Consider the following 12,921-nt stretch of genomic DNA (forward strand, 5'->3'; position numbering starts at 1 on the left):
ACGGGACGGCACAATGTTCTTATTTTCCCTACCATTTATTTTCTGACCGCACAAGAAGCGCCACCTAGAGGCCGAGTGGATATGCAAAAAATCACGGCATATCCACGAAGTGAACGATGATGAGTGGGGCGAATCGTCAATCAACCCCTTCGTGCTTGCGTCCGTCCGTTCGTTCTTGCTTCCATCTGCCCATGCGTTCGTCCATCCGTTCATTCATGCGTCCATCCATCCGTACGTCCGCGCGTCCATTTATATGTCCGTCCGTATTCTAGTCTGCCTGTCCATCCATCCGTGCGTCCATCTAGTGAACACTGCAAGTACAGCCATGTCTCATCCTCTGCGGCACATACCCGGTCCGCGCGTTCATCCATCCATCCGTCCGTCCGCTAGTCTGTCTGTTCATCCATCCATGCGTCCGTCCGTACGTACATATAGTGAACACTCCAAGTAGCGCCATCTCCCATCTCGCATCCCTGTGGCTACGTATGACAACGACGGAGGATGGACAGACCCACGCCATAAAGAGCTTCGGCCCTAAAACGAAGCGTCGCGCAGGAGGCGCTTCTGAGCCGAGACCAACAGCAAAGATTGACGGAGAAAACGCACGCGTACGAATCACATTACCTACCAAGGTTTCAGGTTGCACAAATAAGCTGGAACACTTCTCTTTCGACGGCCCGGCACATTATATTTCGCAGTGATAGGGTCAAGGGGTAAGGGGTAAGCCCCCTCTACACGCGAGGGTAAATAATCCAGTGGACCAATCGCCATCATCGAGTTTGTCAAAGCTATCCTGGTTCACGTTGAAAAACGTTCCACGGACAATGCCAAAGGGGACAGCCTCATTTTGTCTAGCGTCGCTAGCATACGCGTCACAAACATTTTTGCTTACGCTCCTCCTCAATGTGCGAGTGTCTTCAGAAAGTGACCACGAGGACGCAAATACTAACTATTCACATTTTTCAAAATGTCATTATCAAACCGATGAAAATCAATTCAAAATACAATGATACACAAGGAGCATTCAGTGCCAAAGAAATGCCTGGTCTTACCAGGCCTGTTCAAAAAGGATAGCGCAGGTGCCAGTTTTAAAAACTGGCTGCCTTGCTCAACGAAGGGCTTGCCAACCCACACTTAGCAGAAAAATGCGAACCTGTTCGTAGGGCACCAAGGTCTCGCCGAAACAAGTGCTGTTCGCCACGCTGGGGTTGTGTTCATTTACGAGGAAACGGTGCACAGCCATGCTGACGGATACGCAGAAGCGTTTCGTTTTGACAGCGTCTGTGGCATGTGGGGGCAGCAGGTCACTCCGTTCCTGAAAATAGAAATCAATTTCTTGGCGGCGCGGATTGAAGCTCAAGCTGCAAGGAGTCCTGAGAAAAGCTTGTTTTACGTCCTTTGCAGGGAAGCACACTGATGCGCAGCTGATTTGTTTATTTATTTATTTTTAATCGCGTGAACGCCGCTAAGTCGAAAGTGAACATGCATCTCGCACGCTTCGATCAGGCAGGCACGCGGATGGCCATGTGACACTTTGTACCAAACCCCCGTTTTGCACTCAAGGTCGAGTTGGCACATACGTGTACAGCTTTAAAAATGAGGCGCTGATTAATCAGTAATGCACATCTTTTTTCACATAGAGTGTACCAGCTTACCACGTCAGAGAAGGTGAAATTTGCATCGAAGGTAGATGGAAAAAGGACCACGCAATGCTCGCTTGGTACGGAATGATGTGTGATGTAGATGATGGTGTCAGCGTGTCTGCAAGCCCCAAAACATCAAAGTCTGAATCACCAACGCGGTGAGCATATAACATCGGTATAGCATTTTCTCTTATTTACCTAATCTAAGAAACATCAAGACAACAAACATGACAGTATCAAATGGGAAACAGTGAAAACGACAAGGTCCTGTTTGACGTTACACAAATCTGTTGCCAGATTTATGGGTCAGTGTTGCCAGACTGCCGCCGCATTTGGCAGATAAATTTTCTCCCGTAGTTGTGCCTTTTCCGTGAGGGCTTTGTGTCGTCCGCGGTGCATTTCAGGAGCGCGTGTGCGACGTTGGCCGTTTTAATTAACGGATTGAACGTACAACGTGCGCTGCAACCACCGGGGCGCGTTCTCTTGCTGTGTGAAAAGCTGCGCAATTAACAGACCGGATTCGATCGTGTCTCTGAATCAGGGAATCAACGCGATACGACACGTATAAGTACACACTCAAGGGGAACTGAATTCGTGCGCCACGTTTCAATACATCAGACACGTTTCACCGAAGTGCGGAATATCTCCGTAGCTGTGCGTACCTAGTGGATTACGCATAACGACGCATTTTCTGGGGAAACCGAATGAAGTCACAGCAGGCGGTGCGCTTCTTCTGACATATCGTGCTTAATCGTGTCTCAGAAGCAGTGTTTCTGCACAGCTGATCATGCTGCGTTGACCACGAACGACAACGGGGACGCTACGGCGCTTTCCCTCACTGCGTTAGTTAGCACAGCTAAAGGAACAAATTTATCCGCCAAGTCTGACGGCAGTCTGGCAACACTGGCCCACAAATCTGGCAACAAACTTATACAACACCAAACAGAACTTTGCCGTAAATAATTTACAGGCGATTCGTTGAAGTCTAAATCCACGGAGTGCACTCACTTTAGGAGCTCCGTGACGGAAACATTTCTCCGTAGTGGTACCCCGACGATGATTTTTTTAATGTGGTCAGCTAACACCCTCCGAAGACTTGTTCGGAACATCTGAAAAGTCAATTAGCGCTGGATGATATGCTTCAACAGTGATGCGATCTTCAATTTGATAAGGTCTATTTTTTTTTGCTTCCTCTAACAAGAAATGATTCCATAGAAAATATAGGAGATATCAGTAATAATTTTAAGTTAAATGTGAAGAAAACAAAGTAAATGAAAACTCGCCACTAGCAGGAAAACTCGCCACTAGGAGGGACCAAACTCGTGACCTTCGAATAACGCGTCCAATGCTCTATAGCAACTAAGCTACAGCGGAGGTCATCTCTCTGTCCACTTTATGGTTTATATAAGTGCTTTGAACAATGAAGTCAGCGCCTCTAGTATTCATGACGGCGAGTGCGGAACACTCATTTTCTGCCTCTCGGCGTAAAGTGACTCGTGGTATAATGATAAGCTGGCTGCTGGTGTATCATCCCTCACTTACTACTTGAAATGCATCAAGTCTTCCAGAACAATACCCTCAGTATAATGAAGGAAAAAAGTGGAAATTAAAGGGATATAGTTTTTAGGGGCGAAGCTCCTTAGGGCGTGGGCTGTGCGTCCCCTGTATGTAGCCACCTCTAGTTTAGTTCTTGCAGTGTTCACTAGAGGGCGGTACCGTCCCCTGTATGTAACCACCTCGTTTAGTTCTTGCAGTGTTCACTAGATGGCGGTACCGTCTCCTGTATGTAGCCACCTCTCGTTTAGTTCTTGTAGTGTTTACTAGATGGTGGTACTTGTAGCTGATGATGAAAAGATGCAAGATGTTATAAACTAGAAAGCGGTACTTGTAGTTGATGAAAGACACGAGATCTTATAAAATAGGAATGATGTCACATATGGCGCGTGTCATTGGTTGAAGGCAATCGTTCGATTTAGTGCGGCGACGTACGCTAGGGGGAGCGATGTAATAAAATCGAGTGGGCAAAATGTACAGAGGATTCATGGTTTACCAGGTTTACCTCCGGAGCTTCGCCCACTCATCATCATTCACTTCGTGGATATGGCGGCACTTTTCTCTGTTGGCGTTTCTAACAAAGGGTTTATAACAAGTGTTTATAACAAAAAAACAAGCCATTAAATTTCCACTTCTTTCCTTCAGTCTAATTAATATTGTAGCCACACATACGCGAAACTACATGTAGCTACTATGTAGCTACATTCATAAACCAGGAAGTCGGAAGAAAGTCTACCGTTGACTAAGCGTGATTGAACGCCATGAAAACTACTCGACGTCGTTTACCTTTGTCAGTGATACGAGTCTCTGCATATGCGTCCCGGAATAGCCAGGGCTCCTAACAAACAGCGCCAGTCTCTCCAGGCCGTGCTTGTGCATCCAGAAGAGCGTCGCCACTGCAACTTGCTCGGCCTCCGCGTTCAGCTGGGATTTGAGCAGATCCGCGATGTCCAGCTCCACCGCAAGCTTAATCTTCGTGTTGTTCCTCAGGGCGAGGAAAGCATTCAAACTCTCCTCTGCAAAGCGGCAAACAATCGCCAACAAATGCCCGTTCAAGTTATGCCCATCTCTGATCACGACTTCAACGTCGCAAGAACGAATCTGTACTTATCACTATTGCACCTTGACACGCACAAGCACCGATGTTTAATTTTGAATATATAATTTGACGTTGCATGCTCACAATCCCACTAACATTCTTTTTCCTTACACAAGGATTCGACTAACGTGTTCACCTTTGTAAACACATTAGATGAAACAATGCACTTACTTAACCAACGCCTCACCCCATGTGTTATTTTTTTCTCCTTTCGTGCCCTTTTTTTTTAAATACTAATTTGTATTCCTCGGAATTCCCGGCAGTTTCAACACCCGAACGTTAGGTAAGCTAACTCCAAGACGACCAAACTAACTGCTGCGAGTTCGTCGCAAAGTGGACTGACCACGTATCAGTCCATTTTGTGACAAGCAGCTAGGATTGGATTCTGGGTGTCTAAGGTATAGTTGCATACTTACTTTGTGACGATTGAAGCGGAACCAAAGGGTTGCGAATCTCGTGTTCCAACTTCGAAGTATTTCTTTTGTGTCACCAGGTGTTATATAAGAAGCTGGACATCTGCGTTACAGGTACGTGTCCCTATAGGCAGGGATAGCCACATTCATACTTATAAAGGCGTATAACTTAACTTTCCTCTCAACTGCATCCACCCTTCATATCATATCGATGGTGTTCTAATCCAAGCACTTACCCTATAGCACAAGCGGAATAAACGGCAACATCCAAGCGGCTACCAGAAAGCGGCACAGCCAGTACTTGCCATCTCTGGAAACGAGGCCTGACGAGTTGTGATCGTAGTTGAGGCTCGTAAACACAAGATGACTGCAGACTTTCCAGCTATCGGACTGCAAGAACTCGCTTGTCACGTTGGCCAACGTGCAGATTAGCCTCTTCTGACCTGTCAAGAGTTATGCAAGTTATCTGACTGTTCATCTGTCATCAAATGATCCGATGTCACAGGAACACGTGACACGACTCTCTCATGCTGCACAGGAAGCTGTGCATTAACTTTAAACCAGTAACGAGCTTTACGAGTAATGAGCCACAGCCAGACGACACCAGCTGTGGTGGCTTACTTGGTATTCCATGTTTTTTATAGATGAAGCGCAAAAAGGTATACATCAGACAGAAAAAACAACGCTAAGGCATTATCACTTGTCCTCGATTTTCCCTTAGTCCATTGTATACCTTTTTGCACTTCAGCTGTAAAAAAAAATGTGGTAGCATAGTCAGAATTTTTTTTTTCGGCCGGGGAAGATGGGGAGGGGGGACATTTACAGAATACCTTAGTTATTTTAGAAAAAGTCACAGCTTATTCACGAAGTGAATGGTAATGAGAGGGTCGTTCGTTTATCCGTCCGTCAACTATATACCGCGAACTACCCGATAACCACTAACGCTATTTACTGATATTATTTCCAAGGGCATATACACACAACGTAAATTCTTAAAGCTAACTAGAAGTGGCGACTACTACAACATACTACTACGAGGGACACGACCCGCAACCCCAAGGAGCTTCGCCGCTAAAACCCCTACTTATTTTCAGTAAAACACTCTCTTCTATGATGAGAATTTTGGTGAGAGTGGGGGGGAGGGGAGGAGGCTAGGGCCCCCTTTTTGGCAACGGGCCTGATGCTGGCGCTCATGGACTTGCCTTTCACTCTTAACGAGAATTATAAATGTGTAAGTTATGGCGAACGTAGCTAAAGTTTAGCAATGACACACGCACACACAAAAGCGATATCCTGCAACGAACCACGACGAATGATGCTGAAACAGCAGCAGCAGTACCAGTAGCCTGTCAACGCCAACTGAGGGGCAAAGACCTCGTGCTTCGTCAATAAACTCGTTCCTGTGGTCGCTGCAGCCGCATTAACCCCGAAAACTTCTTAATCTCGTCTACCCACCTAACTTTCTGCCTCCCCCTTACACGCTTGTCTTCAGTTGAAATCCAGTCTGTCATTCCTAACGACCAGCGACTATCCTGCCTTCGCGCTGTAGGCGCCACATGCTTGTGACAAACGACAATTAACAACAAAAAAGAAAAAGAAAATACGTGTGCGTTTCTTACCGTCCATTTCGGAATTCAGCGTCGCCGTACTGGCTGTCATGCCCTCTCCGGTTGCATTCAAAGCATGCGAAGTCCTTTCTTTCGTAGGTGCCACCGACAGGGTTGTAGAGTTACCTGACACGTCAGCCAGGTTCACCAATGTTAGTTACTGCTTCCGCTGTGAAGTACGCTACGGAAGGAGGAAGCTACAACGCCCTTGTTCATTGGCGTCCCTCAAGAATACCACTGGCAAGACATGTGCACTGTAAAGCACGGCAAAAACAGCAGAAAGGGAAAAGAAGTACCGGTAGGGACATCCTTAAAACTTCTCGGACATTTTGAGACAGGACTACCAGAGACAATAGAAGGTGTCTGTAGCAGGGTGAAACAGCAGCTAGACAATAGCGTCTAAGAACCAGACCTTTTTTTTTGCGGGGGGAGGGGGGGGGTCTGGCAAGCACTTGGTAACTTTGTACCATCACAGATAATTGATAACGTGGAGGCTTATTTTGGTAAGTTTATTGACTCTCACAATATATTACGGCAGAAGAAACAGTGCTTCGTGAGGGAGTGGTAGTTACCGCAGGAATATTTACATATGGCCCGCTCAACATGAAAGCAATCATGCGCCGCATGCAGACAGTTAAGGAAAATTGAAATACACTTGTTCTATTAGACTTACTAGCGTCCTCCTCCTCGGCTGTGGAAGCGACGGCTGCAAGAATTTTACGACAGTGAGCGCCACACACATAGGAAAAGGAGTCTTGTTAACAAAACTTTACGAAGTCATGTATATGTGGGGCCTCACAGTGAACGCGTGAAATTACGATCTCGTCTGCGACCTCGACACATGGTTATATATATAAAAAAAACCCTCATCAGAAGCTTTCGACCGAATCAACGTCGCTGGAGAAGAAACTAGCGGTGATCTTGCTCTTTCGGTAACTCTAAATTCCGATTTATACATGGGAATAGTAAGTGTCTCTTTAAAGTAACACTTTCGATCACCTGTTCTTTCGGTTTTCATCTGTGGACACTTCAGCGAATCAATCTATAGTTATTTCGCGTTATACTAATGTTACCACTGGACACACAATTATTTGATTGTTTTTATGTAATGATCAAACTCTTCAGGACCAGAAATGAAAAGTGTTCTATGGTAATCGATGTAGAACCCTGTATAAAAATGTAATATGTTGGCGGTGCATGTTTTGATCTTTGAGCAATTCAATACACAGATTACGCCTGTTGAAAAGCGATGACCAGATCGGTTGAAGCCCCTTTCCTAAAGTAAGTTCTAGACTACGTACGCCAAGCAGGAATGAAACATTGTAAATTCATAAAATGGCGAACATGTGTTTCAGTTAGCAACTTCAATTGCGTTTATGATTGTCATAACTAGTTTTCACTGTACCTACTGTCAATTCAGTTTTAAAGCATACATGATCGTGTTTAGATGACATGTGTTCGTATCACGTGGATAATTTACTGTATATTAATGTATGGATATTTTACTGTATTTTAATGTATGAATAATTTAATTCATTTTAGTGTCCATGTCACGTAGATACTTTACTGTTGTTGATTCCGTAAGCCGGAACCAACAACAAGAACATTAATCACTGTAAAAATAATACCAATGCTGTTGATCACTGCCTGTAAGCGGGGGAATGCCTTGACTCCAGCCGATGCAGAGCACACGGGTTCGGGCTCGTCAAAGTTGACAGCGTAGACGGCTCCACAACTCAGTCCGCGCACAGTGGACAGCTGCGCGGAAGCAAAATATACGCGTTTACCACGGGCGATTACGACTTATAAATCGACACGTCATGATTTGAAAAAAAAAAAAACGAACAAACGTCGTAAGGTCATTTTGTAAAGAGAACGTATAAGTTGAACGAGCCCTAGCAATACAGTTACTTCCAGTCCCCAATACGAACAATATTAAAGAGTAAACATCGAGTATTTCAAGCTGGAGATAACGCTGTGATAGGGGCACTTTGTGAACTCTACGAAGAGAAGAAAAAAAATTCACCATCTACCGTTAAAAGGAATCAAGTGTAGATGCGAAGTAGCGGGCGACAACGTTAAGAATGGCGGAGGCATTGACGCTGGTGCTTATCATGGCGTTGCGCAGGAAAAAAAAAAAACCTGGGGAGGTGCGAAGCACGCATTGATCGACCGATTTTTCCTACTGGAACATTCCATATCGCTGCTAAGGGGCAATAAGAGACAGAAGACTATGATCAGACACAGAGACCCGGAGTCCACTTTTAGTCAACGCGCACGCTGCGAATTTTTATCGTTCGACAACGCACACGAGAAATCTCTCACTAGGCACTACCTTGGAGGTTGTGCAGCAGAAGCAGTCGGTTATTTCATTCAAGAAAGTCACTGGAAGACATTGCCTGCATCGGCGTTACAAGTTTAGAGAGGGAGAGCTAGGAGAGGAGGGGGAAAGCTCATGCGCAATAGGAATGCAAACGCAGCGGGGAGGGATGCCTGAGGGGAGAAAGGGGGAGCGAGTGTAGGCTAGCGGACAGTGCCTGCGTTGGCGTTGCAAGGCGAGAGAGGGAGACGCATTAGCGGAAAGAGAGGGGAGGGGACGCGCATGCGCACTAAGGATGGTCACGCCACACACTGGATCGAGATCGACCATAAGATGCTTCGCATGTAACATTCGGCTCTAGTCGAGTATTTTCTTACTCATACGTGTGAAATAGTTGCAGTAGTTCCTCCCTAAGCAGCCCGCAACTTACATAGTAACCTCCCAAACGCTAAGTGTAGCGTAACTGTAGGTGTTACTAATTAGCGCTATATCTCGTCGGTCAACACCATTCCACGTCTGCAATTCTGGCCTCGCAACTGCATTTAATTGTCTTCATGCGCCACGTTGCGTTTTCTTCCTTTGATGCCTGTTTTTGCTGATACAACTTGACTGTTCTATGCATTACTGGCCTGCTGAACTTGTCTCTCCTTGCTTATCTACAACACTAGCCATTCATGTTTGATAATAATAAGCTTCTTATAATGATAAAGTTTAAGAACAGAAAACAGAGTTACAGCGGTTGGGCCAATAAGCTATACAACACTTCATTAATAATGACACTTTATGACGTTCATGTTACCGCGAGCTCACCACCATAGTGGAGTTATACACAGCAAATAACGAAGACGAACCACAGGGTTGTGATGGAACCAACCAGTTTATGTTCGATGTCTTGAATGGAGTCAAAGGTGAAAACTGCGCCGGGAGCCACACGATATGACGAGCGCGCAGACTCGGACACCATCTCTTCAGACAAGTTGTTATGCTGGGAGGACATACAGGTCTGCAAAGAGAGAGAATTCAGCCTAAGCTGATAAATACTTAAGTATTTATTGATCTGTCACTTCATAATTATATAGGAATGAAAGAGCGATGATACAAGTTTGTCTAAGGCACTCGTATGAGTCCATCGGGACACCTATGATAGTGAGCCGACGCGAGTTCTTTAAGGCTGCCTTAGATGCCTCTTCAGGTGCGAAATGGGACCATCGACGTTCCAAAGTCGGAGCCCGGCGGCGTCGGCGTCAACACAATTGATGAAGGCTCATCACACGATGACGTCACAATATGATGTCATCTTGACATTAAAGATGGCCAACATGTATGATGTCAGCATGGTGTCACATAATAACTCATCATACGACATTATCGCTTGTTTACACGCGGGCCGATCACGGGGGCCGTGTCAAACTAGATAATGTGCGGGAAGTTCGCAATGTGTCTGGGATCTTGGAGGCAATGCAAAACCACGTGAGATGCTGAGAGCTTCCGGGGGGAGGGGGGGGGGGGTTAGATACTCAAGACATATTACTGAAAAGAAGGCGAACAGGTTCACTCTCGTCTTCGAGTCGTCTTAGGTGAATGCCTAAAGAATCATGCGAGATTTTTTTTTAGATATTGAGCTGGCCAACTTTTACTGAACCGTAAAAAACACCACCTCGCCAATCAAAACCATTCGTGATAGTTGACAGAAGGGCTGCTAGTGACTTTCTTATTAAGCAAGCGCATGTCAATGGAACCATTCGCTGAAGTCAGTGTCTTCGCGCACCTCTCGGAATGGCACCACGTCGAAACCGCTGCAGGCTTGCCCGGGCAACGCCTTAGTGTTGTGGTCCACGCGGAACTTAAAGGCGGCCAGAGTAACCGAGAAACAGAGGAGCGCCTCGTTTTCTCCGTGCTCCTCTTCTGTCTTTGGGAGAGCGGCACGCTCGAGTCGACGCAGGATGCGGCCCGCCTCGTCCAGCGACATGCTAAGCCCGCCGCCCAGTGCGGATGCGTGCGCCAAACTAGGAAAGTGAATGGTGCAGCTACCATTCTTGGCAGCGCCGGAGGACGTCTCTTCCACCACCAGATGACTCTCGAGCACCACTACATCGGCCAACCTGCGAGTGGAATGAGTAAAGCTCGAGTCCTGGTGGACGCGAAATTATCTCGGCCACACTGACGGCGGCCGCTTGTGTAACAATGCAAAGGTAAATAACATCGCTATTAATAAAAGCGTCGTGCTATGGGAAAGCTGTTTCTGTTACCATCTGCCTGGTAGCTGGGTAACAAAGAACTTGCATCTTCGTCTGAAAGTTCAGAACTTGATTGAACAATTCGTTTCGTACGGTTACAAATTGAGAAGACCAACGACGCATTTGGAAAGGCGGCAGTGACGAGTGTAAGACGGTTTGTGAATATAGAGAGTAAGGGAGGGACAGCTGAAGTTTCCAGCCGTTCCGTACTAGCCATGTGCCCACTCTAGTACGCATGCATACGTGGCATTCTGTAAAATGTGATTAAGATGATTCATTGTAATTTTCCTTTGACTTGTAACATTTGGATACCCAGTGATCAATTAGATTTCGGTGCTCATTTGTAAGATCTCACTTGTTTTCGATGTTTCGTTTGTGCATGTACAAGTTAAGTCTACAATAAGCTTCCCCTTCTTAATCCCATTGAACCGTCGTGCAGACGCCACTCGTTGGTTAAAATATTCCAGTTTCTCTTTTATTTTCTTATGTTTCTTTGATTCCTCTGCTCCCTTCTGCGTGGCGTTGACCCAAGCTTTCTAATGAATTGCAGAAATGTAGCGCCACTTTCTTTCGTTTTTCTTAACGAGGGCCACTCCTCAGCCCCAGGCTCAAAGCGCTCCGTGGTTTGCACAAAGGATACAGAAAGTTAAATCATGGCGTGTTCACGAGACAACACTTCGCTAAGATCCTGACGAAACCTTTTCGCGACATAATACGACGCTCGGTACAGCTGCTGTTGTACATACACTAGGTATGAGCTAACCTAGACAATGCGTTGATGCGCGGCAGCGTGGCGGCAATGCTGGTGCTTCTAGAGCCGCGCAGAGTCACTCCCAGCAGATACAGGTATCCGAAGTGGGCAGTGTAACGGCGAACGGCCGCCAGCGAAGGCGTCAATCGGTCCAGATCGGCTAAGGTGACCGGCAGCTCGACCAGGGCCAAGCCGTCCATAGAGTTCTCCTCCAGGAACAGGACCAGCTGGCCAACGAAGCGCGTGAACCACTCGTCGTTCTGTTCGACGCTCGTGTGGTGACGCATAAACTCCCCAGAATCCAGGGCAACCAGGTACTTCGTATCTTCGTTGTGCGACTTCGCGGACGCGAAGCGGTTGAAGGACTCCACTGCACAGTCATTCATTCATTCATTCATTCATTCATTCATTCATTCATTCATTCATTCATTCATTCATTCATTCATTCATTCATTCATTCATTCATTCATTCTGCTCGAACAAGCAAGAGAATTAAAACGCCGATAACGCCAGTGTTTTGATACATTCAACGTTGCTAATACACGTGAATTAGCACTAAGTACACAAAAAGGAGTCAACACTATGAACGATCGTCTGTGGATGATGACTGGTAAATGACATGTCATGTTGCTGCAATTACCTCATGGCCGCAAAAAAGACATTGCAAGCACGCTAGGCGTGTTTTTTTAAAACTGGAAATTAAAGCTAACTGTGTGTGAATTTCCTCTTGAAAAATACCAGAGTACTAAACACAGAGGTGAGCGTGGCAACATTCTCCAATATACATTGTGTCTCGATGCTCAATTCCAAATTGTTGCGAACATTTGTGCTTTGTCTACAAACGAAACAAAACAAAAGGGCGGAGGAATTCCTCTGTGTACAGAAAACGCGCAGCTTCCCGATGCTACTGAGCGAACAAGCAAATAACCATCGCAAAAGAAGCCCGACAAAAGCAGCGAAGCTTTCGCGGAGACCAAAAGAAGCGGAATTTTAATCTTAACATTCTTGAAAATGTTCCAAATAATAATAAAAAGTATCCCTTAAACACGGAGGGGAGTTGGAAAATCCCTTACATTATACTGTAAAGCGAAAATACGCACAGCAATGAATGAAAGCACACATTTACTTTTTAATATTGTCTCAAACGTTCTATTTATTTGATTGAATGCACTCTTGTCGGTGCGTTATCACTGTTACTTCTTGATTCCACTAACGTGTATTTGACTTCAACACTCCGCTACTCAAAGTCGTCGATAAACCCGCTATTAGTGAACGTCAAACGCAACATTAGTGAACG

At 45.8% G+C, this 12,921-nt stretch overlaps 1 protein-coding gene across 1 annotated transcript; it reads right to left on the bottom strand.

Moving 5' to 3' along the window:
* Window positions 1–7,754: 7,754 nt before the first annotated feature.
* On the bottom strand, window positions 7,755–10,972 carry LOC142817675 (uncharacterized). The gene is made up of 3 exons (XM_075894917.1): window positions 10,405–10,972; window positions 9,511–9,639; window positions 7,755–8,074 (listed from the first exon to the last, which is right to left on the bottom strand). Exons 1-3 carry the CDS (start codon window positions 10,603–10,605, stop codon window positions 7,880–7,882), a joined length of 525 nt encoding a protein of 174 aa, XP_075751032.1. The 5' UTR covers window positions 10,606–10,972; the 3' UTR covers window positions 7,755–7,879.
* Between the last annotated feature and the right edge of the window lie 1,949 nt (window positions 10,973–12,921).

The sequence above is a fragment of the Rhipicephalus microplus genome, chromosome 5 (assembly GCF_043290135.1).
Source record: "Rhipicephalus microplus isolate Deutch F79 chromosome 5, USDA_Rmic, whole genome shotgun sequence".
NCBI lineage: Eukaryota > Metazoa > Arthropoda > Arachnida > Ixodida > Ixodidae > Rhipicephalus > Rhipicephalus microplus.

Bases quoted from the DNA above. Each gene is read 5' to 3' on its own strand.
- LOC142817675 (XM_075894917.1), bottom strand. From the start codon at position 10,605: ATGTCGCTGGACGAGGCGGGCCGCATCCTGCGTCGACTCGAGCGTGCC. The intron at 9,640-10,404 runs GTGCGCGAAGAC...CTCTCTTTGCAG, and splicing joins ACGTGGTGCCATTCCGAGAG to ACCTGTATGTCCTCCCAGCA. The intron at 8,075-9,510 runs GTTGGTTCCATC...GCTTCCGCGCAG, and splicing joins AAGACATCGAACATAAACTG to CTGTCCACTGTGCGCGGACT.